The following is a 23635-nucleotide window of genomic DNA, read 5'->3' as shown; positions in this document are numbered from 1 at the left end:
ATTCTCAGATCTGAGTCAGATCTGATTTAGTCTAGTTTGGCCCCAAATCTTTGAAGATGTTTAGAAGGAGTCTTGTCGGGGGGGGGGGGGTTGAAGGGGAGGCTTTTTGGGAGAGTGATTCTCCCCCCCTACTCAACTTGCATATCTGTTAACAGACAAATATTACAAAAGCACCATAACTCTCCAGTGCTCTCTCATCCAAAAGGAACTTAAACCTTGTACCCCTGAACTTCCCACAGCTCACTTCCTTAAGTGCAGAGCACAATCAGTATGTTCCTCAGGCAGCGTTTGGGTGGGCAGGAAGAGAGGATCAAAGGGACAAAAAGAAAACCAGGGCAGGCTCCATGTCCCTCCAGTTTTATCAGGTGATAGCGACCATGATTTGTGACATGAAGACACTACTGACAGCCCTCTAGAATCACCCTGGAAGTGGGGGAGATTCAACATCAGAAATGTGTTGCTGCCATGAAAAGAGAAAAACATTTATCTAGCAACCCATAAGTAGATGACAATCCAGACTAACAGTTTCTTTAAAAAACAGTTAAAAATAAAATTTAAAAAGAGTAGGGAAAACAGTGCTGTATTTTTTCATACACTTTTATGCATTTGGATCCCACCCAAAGGTGGCCAGAGTTCAAACAATGTCTGCATTAAAAAGAATATCAAAGGAAATGTAAACAAAGACCACATTGCTTGCATTGCAATTAGGTGGGCCTCATTTGCATTTTTGTTGTTTCTGTCAATTAAAGTTTTATGGATTTGGATAAAGTCAGACTATAGATCCTATCCTCATTAGCCAATTGTTGGAGAAAAAGATAATGAGTATTCGGTTGCTAAAGGGCCATTGTGGCACTGAAGAACACAAAAGCTTAATAATTTATCCCATATAACCAACATCCAAACATAACCAATATTGCAATGCACTATGGCTCCAATCACACACACTTACCTGGAAGTAAGTCCCACTGAATCCACTGGGGCTTACTTCTGAGGAAATATGAATAGGATTGTATTGTAAGGGAATTTATACATGTGAAAATCTGCTAACAACTGAATTTCTGGGATATCATGCAAATATTCTAACTTCTGAAAGAATGGAACTGTCAACAAAAATATATTTTCTAACAGTCTTATCATGGAATCCAGAGCCTGAAGCGGAAATCACATTGTCTAGCCTACCCAGTACTGTGTGCCCTCACTTCAGAAGTCCTTTTTAGACACAAAAGGGAACAGAGATGGCAAGCGATGGGCCATTTCATGGGATCTGTTAAGAGACCGGCTCAAGTGGGCTTCTCCCTCAACTGCAGAAACCATTCCATCAGAGTACAGCGGTAAAATATACAGGGTATTTCAAAAAGATGGACCCAATTTGAAATCGCTATATCTTTGCAACCACGAACCACCCATGAATGAAACTCTTACCACTTGAAAGGGTGGGGCATAGAGTTTCAAATGATTACTGCTAGATACCTCTCTCAGCGCACAAACAGCCCCTAGCCTCAGTCATTCGCAAGATGGTGACCCCGCAACACAAGGCATTTTGCGTTCTGCAGTTCAACAAGACTGAATCCGCAATTGCGGTGCAGCGTGCGTTTCAATGGCATTTTAGCATTAATCCGCCAGTGCCAAAGAGCATTCGTCGTTGGTACCGACAATTTGAGGAAATAGGCTGTTTATGTAAGGGGAAGGGCACAGGGCGACCACCCACTTCAGAGGAAAACATGAGAAGAATTCAAGAGTGTTTTCAGCATAGCCACGCAAGTCCACTCGTCACGCCAGCCAAGAACTTGCGATCTCTCATAAGACTGTCTGGCGTGTGTTAAGGCAATGTTTAATCATGAGGCCACACCGGTTGCAATTGGTGCAGGCTCTTCGTGAAGGTGACAAAGGAAAGCGTGTAGAATTTAGTGATGCAATGTTACAGAACATGGAGGACGACAGCTTCTTACTGCATTTGATTTTTAGCGATGAAGCAACGTTTCATCTAAGCTGTGTATAACTGTCACAATGTGCGCAAAGAGCATTTATAAAATGGTTAGTAAAACTTGATAACTCATTAAACCATTTGTAACTTTTGGTGTAATTGTAACATGTTGCCATCGTGAAATATACTGCTTTGAAATTGGGTCCATCATTTTGAAACACCCTGTATTTGAAGCAATGGCATTCTGAGCTGCTCTGCTGAAAGACCAGTTTGATTTGGCTCCTCTTCTCCCTGAATTGTTCTCATTCGGCTCTTCTTCTCCCTGAATTGTTCTGGTTATTAGAACTACTATGTAACTTTAAGAATTAGTGCCTGCGTTTGCTTATTTTTCTCTGCCCTTCTCATCCCTTTTTGTGTGTGTCATGTCTTTTAGTTTGTAAGCCTGCAGGCAGAGACTGTCTTGTTTTTATTGATCTTACATAAGCCGCTCCAAGAGGCTTTTCAGCTGAAGAACAGAGTAGAAATATTTTAACTAAACAATAATAAACACTGTCCCTTGTGACTGGCAGGCAGTATGAGGCCACTCAATTAGTCAGGGCAGCCTTGCCTTCTACCCTTGCCTGAAACAGCACCTCCTGCCTGCTGCCTTCCGTCTGCCAGCAACTGACCAAAGGAGCTTATATTGGAAGAGATCTATCCATTCTGGTTCCAAAATATTAAATAGAGTCCATTAAGTAGAGATGCTAAGATACAGGGAGCCAAGAGCAGAGTAGCTGAAGGAAAGTGGTGGCCAAATAGGCAGTGGATACAAAACAGGGACTCAACGGAAGAATAGGTGGAAAAGCCGGAAAGAAAAGTAGGGCAGAGAAGGCTACTAATTTGAGGAAAGGATATGTCAATTTAGAGAGGGGCAGAGGAATATTATGGGAAAATTACACAGGGCCTAACAATAGGGGAGGATGTATTTTGCTGGCAAAATACTGCTGAAAAACAAAATACACTGAAGAGTGTCAGTCACTCAGTTTATTTAATTGAAACATAGATAAGATACAAAACTCCAAAGATTACATACACTATTCAGTTCAACTTCGGATTACAATGAGGGAAGGCATTGACTGTAACTATTTAGCAATCCAAATTACTTCACAATAAAGATAGATATATTTGCTTATTTTTAGGAAAAACACATCTGCGTACAGTGGATACTACAATCTGTAATAGATGCCTACCCCCCACAGCCTCTTGGCCACAAACATTCAGCTATTTCGTTTGCAAATGTTATAACATTGTCTGAAAATGCCATGAAGGCTTTTCTCAAAGGGTAAAAATAACTTTGCAGAATATGATCATGCTTTATATAAAAACCAATACTGCTGTGAAAATTGGGTGTTCTTTATGAGCTCCATGTTTTATTAAACATCTTCTCCACATATCCAGCCTTTTATCTGTCTCTTAACAGCCGCAACATCAGTAATTTGCAACAGGTCTGGGGATGTATCATAATTAGGCATTAGATATTCACACTGTTTAGCCCAGCTGCTAATTTGCAGGTGCTCCACCAGACATTTTTTAGGTAGTCTGTCATCTGACACTTGTAACCTGACATTATCATAGCTTTATGGACCTGACCTTTAATTGAGGGAATACCAACTTCTACACACAAGAGAGCAACCAGAGTTCCACGGAGTATGCATAGTAATGTATCCAGTTGGTACGCCAGCTACGTCTGTTCCTGGATAGGGACAGCATAGCCATGGTGACCCATGCACTGGTAACCTCACAATTAGACTACTGCAATGCACTCTATGTGGGGCTACCTTCATGCGTGGTTCAGAAGCTGCAGCTAGTGCAGAATGCAGCAGATAGGGTGCTTACTGTGACACCTAGCTATGCTAACATAACATCTGTGTTAAAAGAACTGCACTGGCTGCCTATTAGCTACCAAACCATGTACAAGGTTATGTTATTATCATATAAAGTCCTAAACAACTTGGGACCAGGAGCAGAATGCCTTCCCTTACATATAGCCAGGTGACATCTAAGATCATCACAGGAGGTCTTGCTGGTCATTCCAAAATGAAAGGAATGTCGCCATGAAGAACCCCGATGGCAGTCCTTCTCTGTAGTGACACCTACCCTCTGGAAAATCCTCCCCCATGCAGTTTGGGAGTCAGAAAATGTGGTATACTTCAAGCGCGTCCTAAAAACACACCTTTTCACCCAGGCTTTCCCTGGGTTGTAACTGCTGTTGGGTTTTACTTTGATTTTACATGCTACTTTCAAACTTTTAAAGTCTTATATTATGTTTTATCATGTTGTATTTTAGGGATTTAATTGTTGTGAACTGCCCAGAGAATCAGCTGTTAGTCAGTATATAAACTAAATAAATAAATAAATATATAAATAAATAAAGTTCTCAAAAATTGATTTTGAATTATTTTAGAAGAGTCAACTATCCAGCCCCTGTAACTCGGCCCAATACATTATCTGGGCAAAAACTTTCCCTTTAAGGATTTCCCTGGGTGAAATCTAAAACTACCTATGCTAGTTTAGAAGCTGTTAAACTTATCACTGATGTATGTTCCTTCCAAAAATATCTTCCTCAATTGCACCTATGAAGAGATAGACAATTAACTTGACCTCTGTCTCCTAGGGGATCGGGGCTCTGCACAACTGTAGGCTGTTTTGTGCGCTCTGGACAAGCTATGCCCACTTCTGGAATGGTAGCTATAGCTGAAGCAAGAACTGGATGTGAAGTAACAGCTCAGCAATCTGGAGTAGAAACAACCTATGCAAACTAATCTGCTATACCTGAGCTAGGAATCCCTCTCCTTGAGGTAGTGGCTATTCTGATACCTAGCTATATGGGAGAGAGATCCCTTACCTTGGAGGCGGTACAAGCCTTGATAATAATCCTATTCAATCCTAAAGCTGATTCTCTGAACAAACTTTAGGTAGATCTTCCAGCTCTCAATGGAGAAATGAGAGAAGCTCCTTTAAGCAGGGGGGCTACTCACCACCCCCTCTAATGAGGCGTTTGGCCTCAGTCCTGGACCTTTTCAACAGAAGTGGACAACTTGTGGCCCTCCTGAAGTTTTGGCCTACAACTCCCATCAGCCCAAGCCAGCATAGTAAATAGTGAGGGATGATGAGAGGTGTAGGTCGAACACTACAAGTTGCCCACTGCTGCTCTACAAGGCCATACAGAATTGAGGGTCATAAATGGCACTAAAATGGCATTAACTAGTCAACCTGGATCTGTGCAGCTGGCCTGCAAGAACACATTCCCATATCCCATCTTTAGTTCTAGGGAAGGCTAGCAACTGCTGTTGTGTCTCACTACTGAGAGCATTACTGACCGCAGTCAGGTTGCAAGCTGCATTTTATTGCCTGTTCCGCATTATGGAGAGAAGGAAGCACTGTGAGTTAACTTGGGCATCAGAGTGGTGGCAGTGTGGCAACCTCTAGTCCTGTATCTCCTGCCTGCCCTTGCCTGCAAGCTTGCTACCTGAGAGCAAGGAAGTGGAGCGCCTAAAGTCCTTCCAGCTTCCCTGACCTGTGTTTTTTTTAAAGCTCGAAAATGGACAAAGTATGCTTTGGAAAAGGAACACCAGAACATTGGCGAAGAAGAGCTCTCTTTTCATGAACCATTCAAGAAGACTTAAAGGCTGAGAAGTCCCAGCACATGGATTTATCCATTCAAAATGCTTTTTTGTTGCCTCAAGAGAGGGAGACGGAAAGAACAAGCCTGATTCCCATATTAATTTTTTACATTAACTTTTTCATAAAAGTTATTTATATGTGTGCATACATGTATGTCTCTCTCCGTGTGTGTGTGAGAGAGTGAGTGAGTGAGTGTGTGTGTGAGAGAGTGAGAGAGAGAGAGAGAGAGAGAGAGAGTGTGTGTGTGAGAGAGAGAGAGAGAATATACCATCACTGTGCATGATGCTTTGCAAAGTTTGTTGCCACAGCCGTTTCAGCTGGGCAGTATTTTACTTGAATCTGCTATAATGTGCTTATGTATAAAGCAGCTTAATCACAGATTAAAAAATCACAGATTACTATCAGTACCAGTTTTATTAGCACTAGAGAATCTAGGGTCTCTCATATATAGACTTATGGAGATAAATGTAAAGACCAAAAGCAGGAGACCTAAGGGAACTATGACTTACTTTTAAAAATAAGGTTATTTTTTACAAACAGCTTCTGGATAGTTGGCAAAAAGAAGCTTAAAAGGTACTTTACAGAGTATAACATCTTAGTAGTAAATGAACATGAAATCCAAATGAGGAAATCCCTCTTTTTCCATTTCTTCATTATAACTTTCTAATATGCCTACGCACTTCCCAAGAGCCCAAGAAAAACAATGATTTCACTCATTCCATGTATACCATTCAAAGAATCAGAGTCTGCCACTTCCCTAGAGGGAAGTAAAGAATTTCTACAGAACCAAAATGAGTGGAATCAAGGAAGGAATGGAGAACACTACCATTTAAGCAGAGTACTGCTTAAAAGTGAACTACACCATAATTTAATCCATTCTGATGGCACTAGAGAAAGGAAGAGGCCATCTATACTATCAAAGCAGCTTTAAGGCCAATTTCAAAAATCCCAACACTCCAGGTGCGAAAATGCCTTGAGAGTAAATGGCATAATAGAACATTCCAGAAGAGTATCCATGTTATTTTGTAGAGCAGGATTTAAAAGACAAGAGTCCCCAATTGTATGTACAGAGCCTATTCTTCTGTGCACACTGGGCTCCATTTGCTTCTTTTACTGAATGCATGGAGATTTGGGGATAGAGCCAGCAGGCACAATCCTGTTCACCCATTCCATGTGTTCAGTGAAAATGTTTTGAAGGTGTGAAAGGGCTAGAGTATGTTGAAAAGGGCTATTCTCTCTGCCAAAGGAAAGCAAGTCGGTGAAGACTGTCCTGATCTACTGCTCAAGATGCTGAGCCTGAAACAATAGAAACCTGATTGTGCTGCTGCAGCAGCTGAAAAAGGCACCGTAGGATCAAGTTGCCTGACACATTAGACCTTAACAGAGTTTGTTAGCATAAATTATAGATGGGAAAGGTCATGTAACCTATGCCACGGACACTGAAAACTATTCCCTCTGGTTTATTTTCAGTTACAATTAAGTTTCTCCAATTAATACCTACGCTGCTGCAAGTGTGGACTCCCTTTCCTGCCTGTATTAACCACAGCCGTTGATTCTGTCTTCTTATTACATTTCATGCTGCTACAAAATTACCACTGACTGAGGAGTTCTCGATAATTATAATTCGACTCAAATTGCTCCAGCTGCTTTCTGGGAGAGAACAAAATAAAGCCTGGCTCCTCCTGCCTCAGAACCTCCCAGTCAAATGCTTGTTGTTCTATACTTTTAGGAAGTTAGGAACCCTGTGGAGTTTAGGCATGGGGTATTTGTTACATCCTTCAGATGCTGTAAGCATCTAACATGGAACAGATTAACTTTATTCTGTCAAGTGAGCTCTCTGGATTAGTGTCTGAATTGTAACATTTTAGTCAGTAACTTTTGTTAACAGTTTTAAAGGGAATGCCCTACAGTACACCAAGGGACCGCAATCATATAATCCATACATTAATGCACATTATTAAAGCCCAAAGTCAGTAAAAGAGGAAGCATGGGAACACGCTAAATTAAATTGTCTAAACGCTACAGAAAGTGTTCACAGAGCACTCTTCTCAACAAAAAAAAAGGGGGGGGCAGAGAAGAATCACACAATAAGAGAGAGTGGATAAAATTGACTATTTTTAAATTTTACTTTATAAAAAATTGTTTTGATTTTAAAACATCATAAACAAAATACTACATTTCTCCCTAACTTAAAATATAACATAGTTATAATTAATAATAAAAAATATACTAAACCTTCACTTACAGTCTCATAAAAATGAACTTACCTACCAATCAAACCTTCTTGGGAGGAGAGCAAGGAGAGCAATGACAAATCTTGATAAAATAGCGAAGAGCAGAGACATCACACTGACAACAAAGGTCCGCATAGTTAAAGCAATGGTATTCCCCATAGTAACCTATGGCTGCGAGAGGTGAACCATAAGGAAGGCTGAGCGAAGGAAGATAGATGCTTTTGAACTGTGGTGCCGGAGGAAAATTCTGAGAGTGCCTTGGACTGCAAGAAGATCAAACCAGTCCATACTCCAGGAAATAAAGCCAGACTGCTCACTTGAGGGAATGATCTTAAAGGCAAAACTGAAGTACTTTGGCCACATAATGAGAAGACAGGAGACCCTGTAGAAGATGCTGATGCTAGGGGAAAAAAGGTAAAGGTGTCCCCAACCAGTCGTGTCTGACTCTAGGGTATGGTGCTCATCTCTATTTCTAAGCTGAAGAACCAGTGTTGTCCGAAGATGCTTCCGTGGTCATGTGGCCGGCATGACTGAACACTGAGGTGCACGGAACGCTGTTACCTTTCCCGCCGAAGCGGTACCTATTTATCTACTTGCAATTTCTTGTTTTCGAACTGCTAGGTTGGCAGGAGCTGGGACTGAAGACGGGAGCTCACTCCGTCACGCGGCACTCGGGTCTCAAACTGCTGTCCTGCCGACCTTCCGGTCTGCAGTTCAGCGTCTTAACCACTAAGCCACCGCGGCCCTCAGATGCTAGGGAAAGTGGAAGGCAAAAGGAAGAGGGGCCGACCAAGGGCAAGATGGATGGATGATATTCTGGAGGTGACGGACTCAACCTTGGGGGAGATGGGGGTGGCGACGGCCGACAGGAAGCTCTGGCGTTGGCTGGTCCATGAAGTCACAAAGAGTCAGAAGCGACTGACCAAATAAACAACAACACCAATCAAACATGGACATTAATTTCAGTTTTTAATCTCATGAAAATGGCTCTCTCCAGCTAACTAACAGCTCTTCCTTCTTGAAAGTTCTGGGCTTTCAATTTCTCCAAAGACACAAGCTATATAGGATTGTTGTTCTGTACCTATGTTGTGGTGGAACTGGGCCACAAGGCAAAAGTTAAGACAAAAGTCAATACAGGAGGATGGATAGAAACTGATGCTTTCAAAAAAAAATCCCAAACATTGGCTTTAAAAAAATTAAAATTGGATTTTTTTCAGCCCAATAACTTGTTTCCTACTTTTTTGTGAGGGCAAAGCTGGGCCAAGACAGAGACAAGCAGAAAGGAACAACACTGGAAAGAGAGAATACAAAATTGTCCAGTGTACATCTTCCTGTATTCACATACTTAGGCTACAATCCTATACCTACTTACCTGGGAGTAAGTCCCATTACACTCAATGGAACTTATTTCTGAGGAGACATGTATAGGATTGTGCTGTTAACCTCAAACTGTCATGGGTACTGGTGATAACAAAGCCTCAATATGGGAATATGTTAAAGACATTCCCTCCATAGTTAAAAAGGAAAAAATTCCACATATATACAGTGATACAAAGAGATGCAAAGCCTGCTTATAACATCAAACAGAGTAAATAATACTCTATTTAGTTGTAAATTAACATGGCTTATTTATTTGTTTGTTTCTATACCGCCCAATAGCTGAAGCTCTCTGGCCAGTTCACAAAAATTAAAACCAGAGTGCAACATAAAACAATATAAAATATAAAAGCTTAAAACCACAATATAACAATACAACCAGAATAAAATCTAACAGCAATGCAGAGAGTAAAAATACAGATACAAATTCCGGATAACAGCAGAGCTAAAAGACTACAGTGCTAAAACACTGGGAAAATAAAAAGGTCTTCACCTGGCACCAAAATGAGTACAACGTAGGTGTCAGGTGAACCTCTCTAGGGAGCTCATTCCACAGCTGGGGTGCCACAGCAGAAAAGGCCCTCTTAACCTCACTTCCTTTGGCAGAGACTCCCAGAAAAGGACCCCTGATAATGATCTTAGGGTCAGAGCAGGCACATATGGGAGGAGGCGATCCTTCAGATAACCTGGCCCCAAGCCGTTAAGGGCTTTGAATGTTAATACCAGCACTTTGAATCAAGCCTGGAAAGGGACTGGCAGCCAGTGCAGCTGGAAAAGCACTGGCATAATGTGATCTCGTTGGCCAGTCCCTGTTAACAATCTCGCTGCCCTGTTTTGGACCAGCTGAAGCTTCCAGACTGTTTTCAAAGGAAGCCCCACGTATAACGCATTGCAGTAATCCAGACGAGAGGTTATCAGAGCGTGGATAACTGTAGTTAGGCTATCTCTGTCCTAATAGCTGGTATATCAGCCTAAGCTAATAAAAGATGCCCCATGCCACCAAGTCCACCTGTGCCTCACAGAATCATAGAATAGCAGGGTTGGAAGGGGCCTACAAGACCATCGAGTCCAACCCCCTAAAGTGACAGTTCTGGGTCCAAGAGCACCCCCAAACTACAAACCTGATCCTTTAGGGGGAGTGCAACCCCACCAGAACAGGTTGAACATCACCTAGATGGGCAGACAAACGGTACCTCTATCTTGCCTGAACTGAGTCTCAGTTTATTGGCCCTCATCCAGTCCATTACCATGCCCAGTCATTGATTCAGAACAGCCACTGCCTCACCTACATTTGATGAAAAAAAGAGGTAGAGCTGGGTGTCATCCGCATATTGATGGCACCTCAGCCCACGCTTCCAGATAACTTCCCCCAACAGTATCATGGAGATGTTGAACAGCATAGGGGATAAAATAGAGCCCTGTGGAGCCCCACAGTATAGTTGCCAAGGCACACATCAATAATCCCTCAGCATCAACTTCTGGGACAGGCCATCCAAGTAGGAGCAGAACAACTGCAGCACAGTGCTCCAACTCCCAGGCCAGACAAGTGGAAGTGCTTTCCACGAGTGCAAAGCCATCACAGGCTGCAACAGAATGCACTGAAAGTGAAAAAACATAATTTTCTAAGATTCTGACACAAAACGTCTAGTCTATAATACAACAAATGCAGGATTTGAAGAAAATAACATTTTTAAAATGTAAAAGCAAAAATCCCTATTATAAAATATACTGTGTTTTAATTACTTTGCTTTAATTAAAGTGTTATCAAATAATGCATAATAAAGTTGTTAAAAAGAACAGAAATATCTACTTCATTTTATAGATGGAAAGTACTGTGCAACTGAAAAAAATGCCAAGAATGAAGTATAATGTATGAAGTATAACCTTTCCTCTAGAGCAGGAGCCATACTTAGAACCTAAGGTAGCTGAAGCCTCTGAGGAACCCTTTAAATACTGATTTGTTTGCAGCACATTTGAGGGCCCGCTCTCAATTTATGCACAGTGCTGGACACATCTATTGGGCTTATGAAAGACTAATAACGGTGAATAATATATTATCTTGCAAGCTGTTTGCCCAACATTAACCATCTTGGCATTATAAAACCCCTAATAAGTATCCACAGAGCCCCAGAGCATTTAGGAACACAATTAAAAAACCATTTATTGAAAGCACTGATATTGTGAATAAAAGAAAGACAAATATCAGCTTGCATTGTCTGGGTACAGAAGAGGCAAGGTAAGCAGTGACAGCAGGAAGGGCAGTGCAGCTGCTGGTCCAGGTGTATACAGTGGTCAACAGTATTAAAAGCCATTGAGAAAGATTAACTGGGTCAGACTTCCCCTGTCCCTCTCCCAAAGGACATCTGTCAGGGTGATCAAGGCCAATTCCCTGCCAAAGCCGGGCCTGAACCCAGACTGGAATGGGTCAAGATAATCAGTTTTATCCAAGACTGCCTGCAGCTGAGACACCTTACCCACAAAGAAGGTATTTGTGACCAGGTGATAGTACAGATCTCTAGATGAAGGGAAGGCTTTTCAGGAGAGGTTGCACCACTGCCTTCTTCGAGGCAGCGGACACCACACCTCCCTGCAATGATGCATTCACCACTCCCCTGATCCAACCAGTCAGTCTCTCACAGCTAGCTTGAAGAAGCCATGATGGGCAAGGGTCAAGAGAGCATGTCACATAGATGCAAGCATCTTGTCCATCTCCTCAGGCTTCAAGAAACTGAACTGAAGCAGACTTGCAGGTCCAGTCAGGAAGTTTGAGTGTAGGATCTTATTTTCAGGGCAGTGATTCTGGAGCTACTGCCTGAATTGCCTGAGGCATCACGAGAGATCTGACATTTTTCAAGTATTCCCCAATAGCGTTCCCCAATACACATTTAGCAGAGCAAGTTCCAAAACAACAAGGCGTGCTTCTGATGCAACAATCCAGATGTGTTAAGTGTGGTCACCTGCTGTCACTCTTCTAAATTGGAAAGGGAAGTGTGGACCCTTGTACAGTACACTGTGCTAGCTTGCCTGTCTGCTAACATTGCTTTTTCAGCCTACCACATATCCAGTATGAACAATGGCACTGTGGATCCCCACTCTTGCTTTCAGAAGGAAATGTTCTACTCTTCAGCACCTAGTGAAAGCTCCATTCCAGATCTCTTCTGAGGTCTGTGGACTCTTGGGAATAAACCTTGATACACAGAGTACAACAGGCCACTCTGCAGTCCTGTATCAGTCCTCATAGGCCTTTTTGTCACCACAAGGTATAATGAGGAAATAGCTAATCCCAGAGCCATTCCTACTGCAATATTTGGTCTCTATTAGGGAGCAAGGTCTCTCTCCTAAGACTCTTTGGCTGCTCCCCCCCGCCCCCCGTTGTTGTTTTTTAGTTAAACCAGTGGCTTCCTTGACCTGTGCATCTGCTAATGGACACACGGGACCATGAGAGGGTGGTACTACGTCCAACCCAATAGGATAGACCACCATACATGGCTGCTAAGATTCAAGTCACTGGCTTGCTTATTTTGGGTACCAAGAGTTTCATGTCCAGCTCTATCTATGGCAGCAAACCGTGTAAAGCTGCCTTATCTCTTCTCCTTTCCGGAATCTTGTCTTTTACAAATAATACCTCAAGTCAGGCATTACCCTTTGGGGATGTACACTCCATTCTGAGTGAGGTCACTCTACATACTAGGTCAAAAAACAACCAGATGGGGTGTGATGCTAACATTCAGTTGAAAGCTTCTCCCATTTCTGGCCCATGCCCATTGTGAGCTATCAGGGCCTCTCTCTCCTCTCAGTGAGTCAAGGCACATTTCTCATTCACCAGAACAGGCCTCCCCTCACGAGATAATAATTCATTGCAGCTTTGCACTTGGGGATTGCCTACCTGGGTCTCCCATCAGGAGAGTTCAGCACCCATTACTTCGGACAGGCTGTCAAATCCATGGGTGTCTCCCTGCCTGCATGCAGCTAAATTCATGAAAGCTGTAGCTAACTGAGTTTTAACCTGTTTTAAACCCAGTTGTGTTGGTTCTTTGCCCTCCCACTCAATTTTTTTCCTGCTGCAGGCACAAATATATTTTTAAACAATTAAGACTGAAGTCCTCATAACTATCCCATATTTATTTATTTATTTAATTTCTATACCGCCCAATAGCCGAAGCTCTCTGGGCGGTTCACAAAAATTAAATATGACCAATACAGACCAAGTGCAATGCAGCCAAATATACAAGCTTTGAAATCTTCTTAAATAGAGATAGTTAGACATCTGTTTAACTTTTCTCACTGCAATCAACTGGGCAAATGAGTATAATTTTGACTGGATTGTGCCTTAAATGGCTTGAGACTTGATTATTACAAAATTTATTGAGCATATATATGTCAGTAAAACTACTTCTACAGTTATTTTTTTCTAAAGGAATAAATTAAAAACGCTGTATGCTCTGGGGACAGAATAAGAATTGTGAAAAGATATGCATAAAACTGAAAGGAAAACCAGGAATACATTTATATACAATAAATCAAATCAATGATAAAATGTTTTATCTATCTGAAATTAAGAAAAATAACTAATTTGTTTTCTTTTTTATCTAATTTTAATTAGATAAAATTATTTTATCTAAAATAATTTAATTCATGGAGCAGTAGTATATTAAAGACTACAAGGCTTTGGGGTTGTTTTTTCTTTAAAAAATAAATGCCAGTCCACAAGAGGGCAAAAATTACAAATATTTATTTAGCAAATCTGTTTCCATCCAAAAGATGGCAGTGGCAGATCAATCAACAGTCTGTATATTACAAAAACAAGTGGTGGAAGAAAGGAAAATGCAAGCTTGGAGAGAACCCGCTGCCCCCACCGCCATCTACATACACACAAAATAAGTTACTGTTGCTAGCAAGATACTAACATCCCAACTCTCCCTTGAAGAATTGTTGTATTATGAAACTGACCACTGCAACTCTCCATGTGTATGTAAAGAACAAATCCCAAATTCCAGTAAAATGTTATCAACCACACAGAATTTGGAAAAACATTCGGCCAGTCTTTAAGCATAAAAATAAAGAAAGGAGTGCCCACTTGAAAATTAATCAATAGCTTAAAAAAAACCCAGAATGAATTGAATCTTTAAGGTTACCACTACTGCAGATGGATTCTCGACATCAATTTATATCCATGAATCAAACCACCAAACATGCTCATTTTGTTTTTCTTGGCAACTTATTTTGTACCTGTATATCAGTAAAATATATCAAGAATTATACACTACTTTAAAGTGAAATATCAGCCATCTTCTGGACTCTCTAATGTAGTTATTGCTGTATCTAACCTTTTTACTGCATCAGTGGCAGTACTGATACAGTAAAACCCACCAAAACCTAGCAGGAGAATGATTTTTCACTACTTATCTCCACACCAGGAAAAGTTTCACCTACTAAATATTTCTGTCAGACTGTTATTAAAAGCACAACAGCAGTTCCCACCCCCTACACTGACAACACATCCATAGACCCTTGAGTGCACTGCTTCACTTTCTCTTACATAACCAATGGCTGCCATTCTCTTTTATGGAGTGAAATGCAAAATGCTACACTGAGAAGACAGTTTGTTCATTCATTCAATTGTTCATCCCACCTTTGCTGCAAGGAGCTTAGACCAGCATACACAGTTTCCCCCTTTGAGCCTTACAACTCATTAAGGTAGGTTAGGCTGGGAGAGAGACAGAGAGAGCTAGAAAGACTAGCCCAGTTAGCTCCACTACTGAGTGACGATTTGAATCCAGGCCTCCCTAGCCTTAGTCCATCAATTTAACCCCTACACTACACTGGTTCCAGTTGTAGTGAGGTCAAAACCTGCCTCCCATCCCTGCATCTGAATGGCCCTACCTTCACTAACAGGCATCCTGAAGGAAGATAGAATGCACCCCCTTCCTATGGGCTCCTTGCAGTGTTCAAGACTTCCTGCCTTACTTTGCGAAACAACAACAAAGGAGAACCTGCATCAAAATGTTGTAGTGTATCCCCCATCCCCTAAGAGAAATTCTGTAGTGCTCTTTGGGCCATATTCTTGTTTCCCATTCTCCCAAACCGTTCCCCATGGTGCTTAATTCCAAGCTTGGGCACTTTGCTATTCTTGGGAGGGGGGAGGGGAAGAAAAGTCATTTGCAATGTGGGAAGGGGCTTTTTTCTGTTCTTCTGATATGTCTCTCACCTCCCCAGGAAGGTGAATTTTTAAACTTCACAACATGCATCTACCCAACTCTGGTCCCCGCTATCCACAGAACAGACTGTGGGCACATGATGCCACCACCTCACTGAAACAAAGCAGGTTTTGGTCTGGTCAGTGCATGGACGGGAGACTGCCTGGGAAACCACATGTATGCAACCTTGAGTTCCATGATGGACAAAAGGCGGGATATAAATTACTACATAAAGAGATACTGTACACTTTCAGGAGTTCAAGCAATTACCACCCATGATTAAAATAAGAAGATCCATTCTAGATCAGACCAAAGGTCTATCTAGTCCCATCATTCTGTTCCCACAGTGCCCAACCAGGTGCCTATGAGATGCCTAAGTCCAAAAGCAAGACATGAGTGCAATTGCATCCTTCTGCTCATGTTCCCTAGCAATTGTTATTCAGAGGCATACCGCTGATACTGGAAGTAATACATAGACAACATGAAAAGTAGCCACTGATAGGCTTAACAACTCCAGCTGTAAGTTGATGCATGCTATTAAGAGCTATGTCATTCTCAGTTTAAAACACTTCTAAGATGATTCAGAGATAAAGATTATGTGCATGCAAAGAGGAGAAAGCAGACAAATACAGCAAAGATATAGACTGCAAACTCCTTGGAGAGCAGGAACTTTTTTTTTTTGCCTATGAAACTCTGTCAACAGCCATATACATTGACAGAGTACTATCAATAATAATAAAAGAGAATGTCTGCGCCATAGCGCCAAAACTGTGAAACCATGACACTTTAGACTTGGCATGCATATTAGGGGGTCCCTAGGGCTGTGCATCTCTGGATTGTGTTTTTAAAACACACTGTGTCTGTGTTTGAAGGCTGCAGTACCATCCTTAGTCACTAGGTGACAAACTGCCCAACACATAGCTTTGCAGTAAATAATATACAGGGTGTTTCAAAAACATGGACCCGATTTGAAATCGCTATATCTCTGCAACCACAAACTGCCCATGAACGAAACTCTTACCACTTGAAAGGGTGGGGCATATAGAGTTTCAAATGATTACCGCTAGATGCCTCTCTTAGCTCACAAACAGCACCGCCACATTGGCACCTGCAGGTTCGACGTTTTATAAATGACACGCTGCCTCAACATTGGATAGGCCGCATGGGACCCCAAGACTTGGCGCTACACTCTTGGCCCCCAAGATCTCCAGACATTACACCCTGCGACTTTTTCTTGTGGGGATACGTCAAAGAACATGTTTTTGTGCCACCATTAGCGACTAATCTGGATGACCTCAAAAACAGAATCACGGCAGCGGTGACTTCAGTGGAAGAAGACGCTTTGAGAGGCATTTGGGGCGAATTCAACTATCGTCCCAATGTTGTCCGTACAGCAGGTGGAGGGCACATAGAGCATTTATAAAATGGTTAGTAAAACTTGATAACTCATTAAACCGTTTGTAACTTTTGGTGTAATTCTAACACATTGCCATTGTGAAATATACTGCTTTGAAATTGGGTCCATCATTTTGAAACACTCTGTAGTTTAATGCCAGAGGGGAGTCCTCTGAGGGACAGAGTTATACAGCTCCCCTCCTGCCTGCCTCAACTCACAGGACAGACCCCTCCCTCAGGGGCTACAGAGGCATATATGGCAAGGGTCTGTGCCTACGGGTGCCAGTAGCCATGGCTCCACTCAGAGGTGGGCACAATGTGTCCAGCTGCATATGTTTGCTTGAATGCTTCACCGTATCAGTCTAAGGGCTATTCCAACCCATGTAAAACCGGGTCCATACGGCTGTAAATAATAAATTATTTTGTGAATAGTCCGTGGACACAAATGTTTCATCTCATACACACACACACACCAGGTTGTGACTATAGGTATGTTTACCTATTTTAACATTATTTCAGAACAAGCCTCCCAAAAGCAGGCCAGAAGAACAGTCTCTCTCCTGCTGCCCTTTACCTTGGAGGGGGTGGGTGGGAGAACAAATGGAATCAGTACCCCCACCATTTCACTCTTAAATGGCGGACCTTTAAATGTAAACCCAGCCACATCTCTGATCCTTAAGCTCTAACCAGGTAGCCACAGACAACCAGGAATTACATGCAGGTGAGCAAGTAGACTAGTAGTGGAAGGATAGAGCACCCAAACCCTCATATGCACCTAGCATAGAAACACAGGGGCAGATAGGAGAGTTCTCATCAGAGCCAGCTCCAGATTTGAGAGGTGCTCCCTGATGACCCCCTGCAAGTGAGTCCTGGAGGGATCGCCTGGCAGATGTGACAGACGGTGGCAGAGTCAGGTGACATGGGGCATCCATCTGCATTTCCCACAATCCCCTCGAGTGATGTTACGTGGGGGCATTGTGGGAAATTCAAATGGTGGCTAGACCCAGACACCCAGTACTGCTTTTGGTATCAGCCCAAAAAGAAGAAAAAAAACCCTGCAGCGGGACCTAGGCCAGCAACCCATCCCTGGCTCTTCACTCCCCCTCTGTCAGCCCCCAGCAGGCAAGTAAAATATTTTGCAGACCAGTTGAGCGTATTTCCAAATCCCGCCCTTATCGCAAACCGTATTGATCCCACAGCGTCTCTTGCTTTCCCCCACCTCAACCAATCAACGCTTTTCTCTCAAGAAATACTGCTTTCTTACATTTAAAGGTATGGAATAAGGGGGTGGGGGAGGTTATTCCACAAGAACCTCTCTTTAAGTAGAACATTGCCAGCTGTTCAAAACAACCTGCAGGCTTGCCTCTTCTTTAAAACCTCCCCCTGGGGCTGAAAGGAGACTGGGTGAGAGGCACGAGCATCCTCCCGCGGGAACCTCCGCGCTTTACGTCGCCCGGCGGCGGCGGCCCCGCTTGGCGCCGAAAGGCGAGCGCTCGTGCGGACGTTCCCCTCTCTCGCTCCCCCCGCCCACCTCCTCGACCGCGCCTGCGCGAGCGGTGCAGAGCCGCTCAGCGAGAAGCTGCAAGGGAGAGCGCGGGAACTTGTGTCCCAGCGGAGAAAACCGGGCCGAGGAGGGGGCTTGGTATGGAACCGTTAGTCGGGCGACTTGGGCTCGGTTTCTCCCGTTCCCCCTCCTGCACCCTCGGCTTTGCAGCCTTCTCCCAAGCACCGAGCTGCGCTGGGGCATTTGCCTTGCACGACCCATCGCCGCGGTTCTCCAACGGGCCCCCTGATCCCTTTGCCTGGAGCGAGCGGAGGAAGCGTCGCTCGCTCCTCGGCAGCCGAGTCCTCCTGATACCGCCCCCCGCGGGCCTTCCTCACTTCCTGCCACAGACTGCCTCTGTTCACACCCATCCCGCTCCGCAGCGGGGGAACAACGCAAGACTCCCGGCCTTTGCAAACTCACGCGCGGAACGCTTGCACACCCGGGACTCGGCCCCATTGCAAATCAGTGCCCCAGCCGTGCACGGGCTCGTGCTGCAATTCTACCACGGTGACCTGGCGGCGAGGGTGGGGTGGAATCCGGATTAGGTTCTTACTTCCAAGTAAATGCATGCAGGATCGAGCTGGGAGATTGCGATGCTACACGCATTTACTATTACCTTAGGGACAACACCCCCCACTTGAATAAAGTGGACCATTGTGCCAGCAAATGTCAACGCGGCTTATCTCCGCTTCCTGTTCACCACCGAGCCTCCCAGCCAGACTCACCATCGCTGCCTCCCGCCCAACTTTTCAAAGCTCAGACGGATCCTCTCTTCCGAAGGAGCGTCGGCGAGCCTACGAAGCCCACGAGCGTCAGCCCGGGTAGCCAATGGACGCACGGCGTGGCGATCGTTCTCGCCTCCTAGCCCGTAACGTCCAATCGAAGAGGCGGAAGGTGGGATTTCCTCGCCACGGCCTTAACCCTTTGCACTCCCCGAGTCAGAGCGTGAGGAAGGCAAGAAATTCTAACCGTCTTGGATAGATCTGTAGAACCTCCAGGGTCGGAGGCAGTATACCAGTTGCCGGAATGGGGAAGGGGCAAACAGCTTGCCTCTCTGCCTTCTGGACTCAGAACTCTCTGCCCACTTTTGGAAACCAGACGCTGCACTTAGATGTATCTAATTCGGTCTGATCCAGCAGGGTCCTCCTGAACGAGGGCAATCAGCAGTGACTCCTCCCTGTTTCTGTGGGCACCCAGTCCTCCCCTTCCCATGCTATACCTTCCTTTTCCATATTTTTCATGACAGCCTAGGAATGAAGAGACCCAAGTTCAAATTCCAACTCAGCCATTAGGTGACTTTGGGTAAATGTATCTCTCTCTCAGCCTAACCTATTTCACAGGATTGCTGAGGAGATAAAATGAGAGGGGGACCATTTATGCCACCATGAGCTCTTGATATGCATGTATATAATTATTTTTTAAAAAATCATCCTGGCCTGCTGACTTTGTTGTCAATTCGACTCTTGTCAATATTGCACTTCCCCCTCCCTCAGATTCACTGACTTTCCCTTGAGTTCTCAGCCTGATCTGTCTTTTCTCCCACAGAACTGAAAAGACTTGCTTCCTGTTAAATATGTTTAAGATTGCAGCTTTTTGCATAAACAGTATACAGGATCACACTGTCTCAGTTCCAGTAGCTAGATTACAGGCGCCTCTCTTCTTTCAGCCCTTTTCCCTTTATGAGCAAAAGATGCCTGCAGGAAGACCTTTGAGCTCAGGGATGAGGTTGCAAGGACCACCACATATTAATCTGATTTTTTTTGTCATCAGCATATACTGCGCAAATAATATATTTTATTTTGTTTTTTAAATTTATTAATCGCCCATCTGGCCAGTCACCCAGCCACTCTATAGTAGAGCTGGTGGTAGTGCTCAGAGAAGGCTGATCTAGCCAGGAGCAGCTCATTTAGAACAAGGCCCTCTTCACACATGCACTCTTGGTCGGTCACTCACAGAAGTTGGCGGGGTTTTTTTATGACATCGTCAGCCTCTGGTGCCTCCTGCCATTTTAAAGATTTATTTGCCATTTTTAAAATAGCCAAAAATGCAGTAATAAATATAAACCACCATCAAAGAGATTCCGGAAACACGCAATATCGCAGTGCCATCTCCTGGCTGTATAAATGAAACATGGAACTTGCCCACAAAGGATACGTCCCAAACGGGGTGGGTGGGAGGATGTGTATTGTACCAATCATAATCCCGCAAAGATTCCAGAAGACGAAGCCCTGGTAAGGGTGCAGGTTTGTGCTTCAATGCAGAGAAGCCCTAGGTTATTTCTCTTAAAACTTAGAAGGAGCAGTGATGATGTGCCCTTTATTTGTAGGCTTTGTGAAATTCAAGTATGATAAATATCTATTTGGCAATCCAATACTGTTGTTCAAAACATACTATGAGTAATAGGATTGATCTCTTCTCCATTGACAAGGCACAAGAGTTAGAATGAAAGAAAGTCAACACTAAACTATTTTTAATACTTTATTTCCCCCCAAGCACTAATGGTTCAGAGCTCTCACTCAGACAACTAATAAATCTACCATCCAAAAATAAAATAATAAAACTGATTATGTCAGTCATGTTCTTTCAGACAAAAAAAAGTAGCTTGGATCAATTTAAACTCTGTAGGTTCACTGCAACTTTGGATAAATTGAAGAATTCTGTATTGTTTATTGACAAATCTTGAAATAATGCTGGGTTCCAAACAATGGCCAGCTTGACAATGGACGAGTGTCTGGGGGAGAAAAATAGATAATTTATTTTGGGGTAAGCTCTTCCAAACATAGACATTTTTGCTCCAGATTAATTGTGTTTTGTGCTGAATATTCTTTCTTGCAGTGGGAAGTCAGATGTGGTCCTCTTAGTACTGCTACTCCCTAATTGACTAAAGGATGTTAGTGAGCAAATATCGGGGGTTTCCTCAGTGAGCCTCAGTTTGCACAACTGACTCTGGAAACCTTAAATCAGAGTACACAAGTTCCTATCCTTGCTATACAAAGTCTCTCTGCCAACTTCAAAGGGCTACCCTTCTCCACACAGTTTGGGAGGCCCATACTGAAAATGCTGAAGTGTTCCCAGAGTTCCATTTTTTAATAAGAGATGCACAAGAACTATAGAAATTCAGAGGTTATGAACTCCAGCAAAACATGCTAGCCAATTTGGATTTATTGAAATTAAATGAATTGGAACTGGCAGGTTTCCTGACATGTCCTTTGTATAATAAAGGTATGCATTTGTTTCAAAGTACTCTTGTTTAGAGGCAAATCCTTCCATCAGAGCCAGATGGGGTTCAGGACATGCCTCCTCTCACAGGAAATATATATCATCTTAAATGACTCAGCTTTTTGTGAATTAGAATTGATGTAACCTGTATGGTTTTCCACAAGAGAGTTTTTAAGGTTGTTCACTTTCAATAATGCATTTCTATCATTTACCCAACTTAAACCACCAGGAGGAAATGAACACTTGTTGGTGTTCCCCTAGTACTAGTGACCTTTGTAGCTCTGGACTGGATCATCTCTTGAAGTAGATCAGAAACTGTTAATTGGTTTTGCAATTTTACTTGAAGTGAATCCTATAACTCAGGGGTGTATTACTCAAATCACCAGGAGAACTGCCATTTCACTGAGGCTTCTGCAGGAGAATTTTTCAGTGGATTGTGCTCATAAGCTTCCTGGGTTATCTTTTTGTTGGATAGTTGTGATATATTTTTCCAGTTACTCATACAAGCTGAGCATCAGTGGAAGCTCACAGCATTAACACTACAACAGATTTCTGCTCCCCTATTAGGTTTCTAGGAGGAGCACCCACGCCATAGGATTCTCACAGAAAGCCACTCAGCTCTCTGTGTCTGTTCTGTCTCCCTCCAAAACCTGCCATCTTATTCACAGACACACAGTTTGAAGACCTCACCTCGAGAGAAGAGAGCGGAGAAAAGGTGGAGAAAGTAAGACATGTCACTTTCCCTTGGTCTAATGTGGGGGGAATGAGGATGAATCATCTCTGCCCATCACCAATGCCTTCTTTGGCCATCTTAGCTCCCGTTTAGACACATCACCAGAATGTTACTGGCTAGCAACATTCTTTTGCCATATTGCAGATTAGTAACTGAGTTACTGAGATTTTCTAGCCATGCCCCAAGAATCATTAATTAACGTGCAGAGATTGTGGAGAAGCTGAATGAATTCTTCTCATCTGTCTTCACTGCAGAAGATGTAGGACAGTTACCTGTGCCTGATCTCATGCTTTCAGGGAGGGAATCTGAGGAACTGAGACAAATAGTGGTGACAAAAGATGAAGTTCTCAACCCTATTGATAAATTGAAAGCTAATAAGTCACTGGGTCCAGAAGGTATCTATCCTAGAGTTCTTAAGGGCACAATCCTATGCATGTTTAGACAGAGAAAACACCTGCAGCTCCCAGCATGCCCTGGCCAGCATGGCTGGCTGTGGCATGCTGGAAGTTGTAGACCTTTTCTCTATCTAAACATGCATAGGACTGCGCCCTAAAGAATTCAAATGTGAAATTGCTAATCTTCTAATAAAAAATTTGATACATGTACCTGGAGATTGACCAATGTAATAACCAATTTTTAAAAAGGAATACAGGGGAGATCCAGGAAATTACGGGCCTGTTAGTTTAAGATCTGTTCCAGGTAAATTGGTGTAAACCATGATTAAAAATAAAATTAGTAAGCATACAGAAGGACAAGCCCTGCTGAAAAAGAATCAACATGGTCTCTGCAAAGATAGGTCCTGTCTCACTAGATCTTTGAGACCGTCAATAAACATGTGGACAGGGGTGATCTGGTAGACATTGTTTACTTGGACTTCCAAAAGGCTTTTGATAAAGTCTCTCACCAAAGACTCCTGAGCAAACTTTAGCTGTTGTCAATTAAGAGGAGAGGTCTTCATATGGATCAATAACTGGTTAAAGAACAGAAAACAGAGTAGTAAGAAATGGTAATTCTCCCATTTAGGGATTGTAAACAGAGGGGTCCCACAAGGATCTATATTGGGACCACTACTTTTCAACTTGTTCAAATGATCTGGAATTAGGAGTGAGCAGTGAAGTGGCCAAGTGTGACGACACCAAATGTTTCAGGGTGTCATCACTCGAAACAAAAAGGGATTGTGAAGCGCTCCAAAGTGATCTCTCCAAAAGGAGAGAATGGGCATCAAAATAGCAAATGCAGTTCAGTTCAAGCAAGTGTAAAGTGATGTACATAGGGAGTGGGGGTGGAATTCTAACTTTATGTATATGCTAGTGGGATCTGAGCTGGTGGTGACTGACCAAGAAAAAG

The 23635-nt window shown here is 43.1% G+C and overlaps 1 protein-coding gene across 7 annotated transcripts in view; it reads right to left on the bottom strand.

Annotated features, from left to right (window-relative positions):
* The window catches only part of FANCC (FA complementation group C), a 127873-nt gene extending 108723 nt beyond the window's left edge, over positions 1 to 19150 (bottom strand). For 3 of the 7 annotated variants that reach the window (XM_084834134.1, XM_084834136.1, XM_084834138.1), the window contains exon 1: positions 19062 to 19150. Coding sequence is in view for 1 of the 7 variants with exons in the window: in XM_084834135.1 (XP_084690261.1) it covers positions 18055 to 18121 (67 nt within the window). In the remaining 6 variants the exon portion in view is untranslated. Of the gene's footprint in view, positions 1 to 18054; positions 18271 to 19061 lie in introns of those variants that run through there. The other 4 variants (XR_014787742.1, XM_084834135.1, XM_084834132.1 and 1 more) reach the window with 2 other exon arrangements.
* Between the last annotated feature and the right edge of the window lie 4485 nt (positions 19151 to 23635).

Source organism: Heloderma suspectum, chromosome 2 (genome assembly GCF_057233095.1).
Source record: "Heloderma suspectum isolate Gila_16-S chromosome 2, 16-S_ref, whole genome shotgun sequence".
NCBI classification, from domain to species: domain Eukaryota; kingdom Metazoa; phylum Chordata; class Lepidosauria; order Squamata; family Helodermatidae; genus Heloderma; species Heloderma suspectum.
Note: the sequence above shows the minus strand (reverse complement) of the source record. Positions and strands in the feature narration are given on the sequence as shown.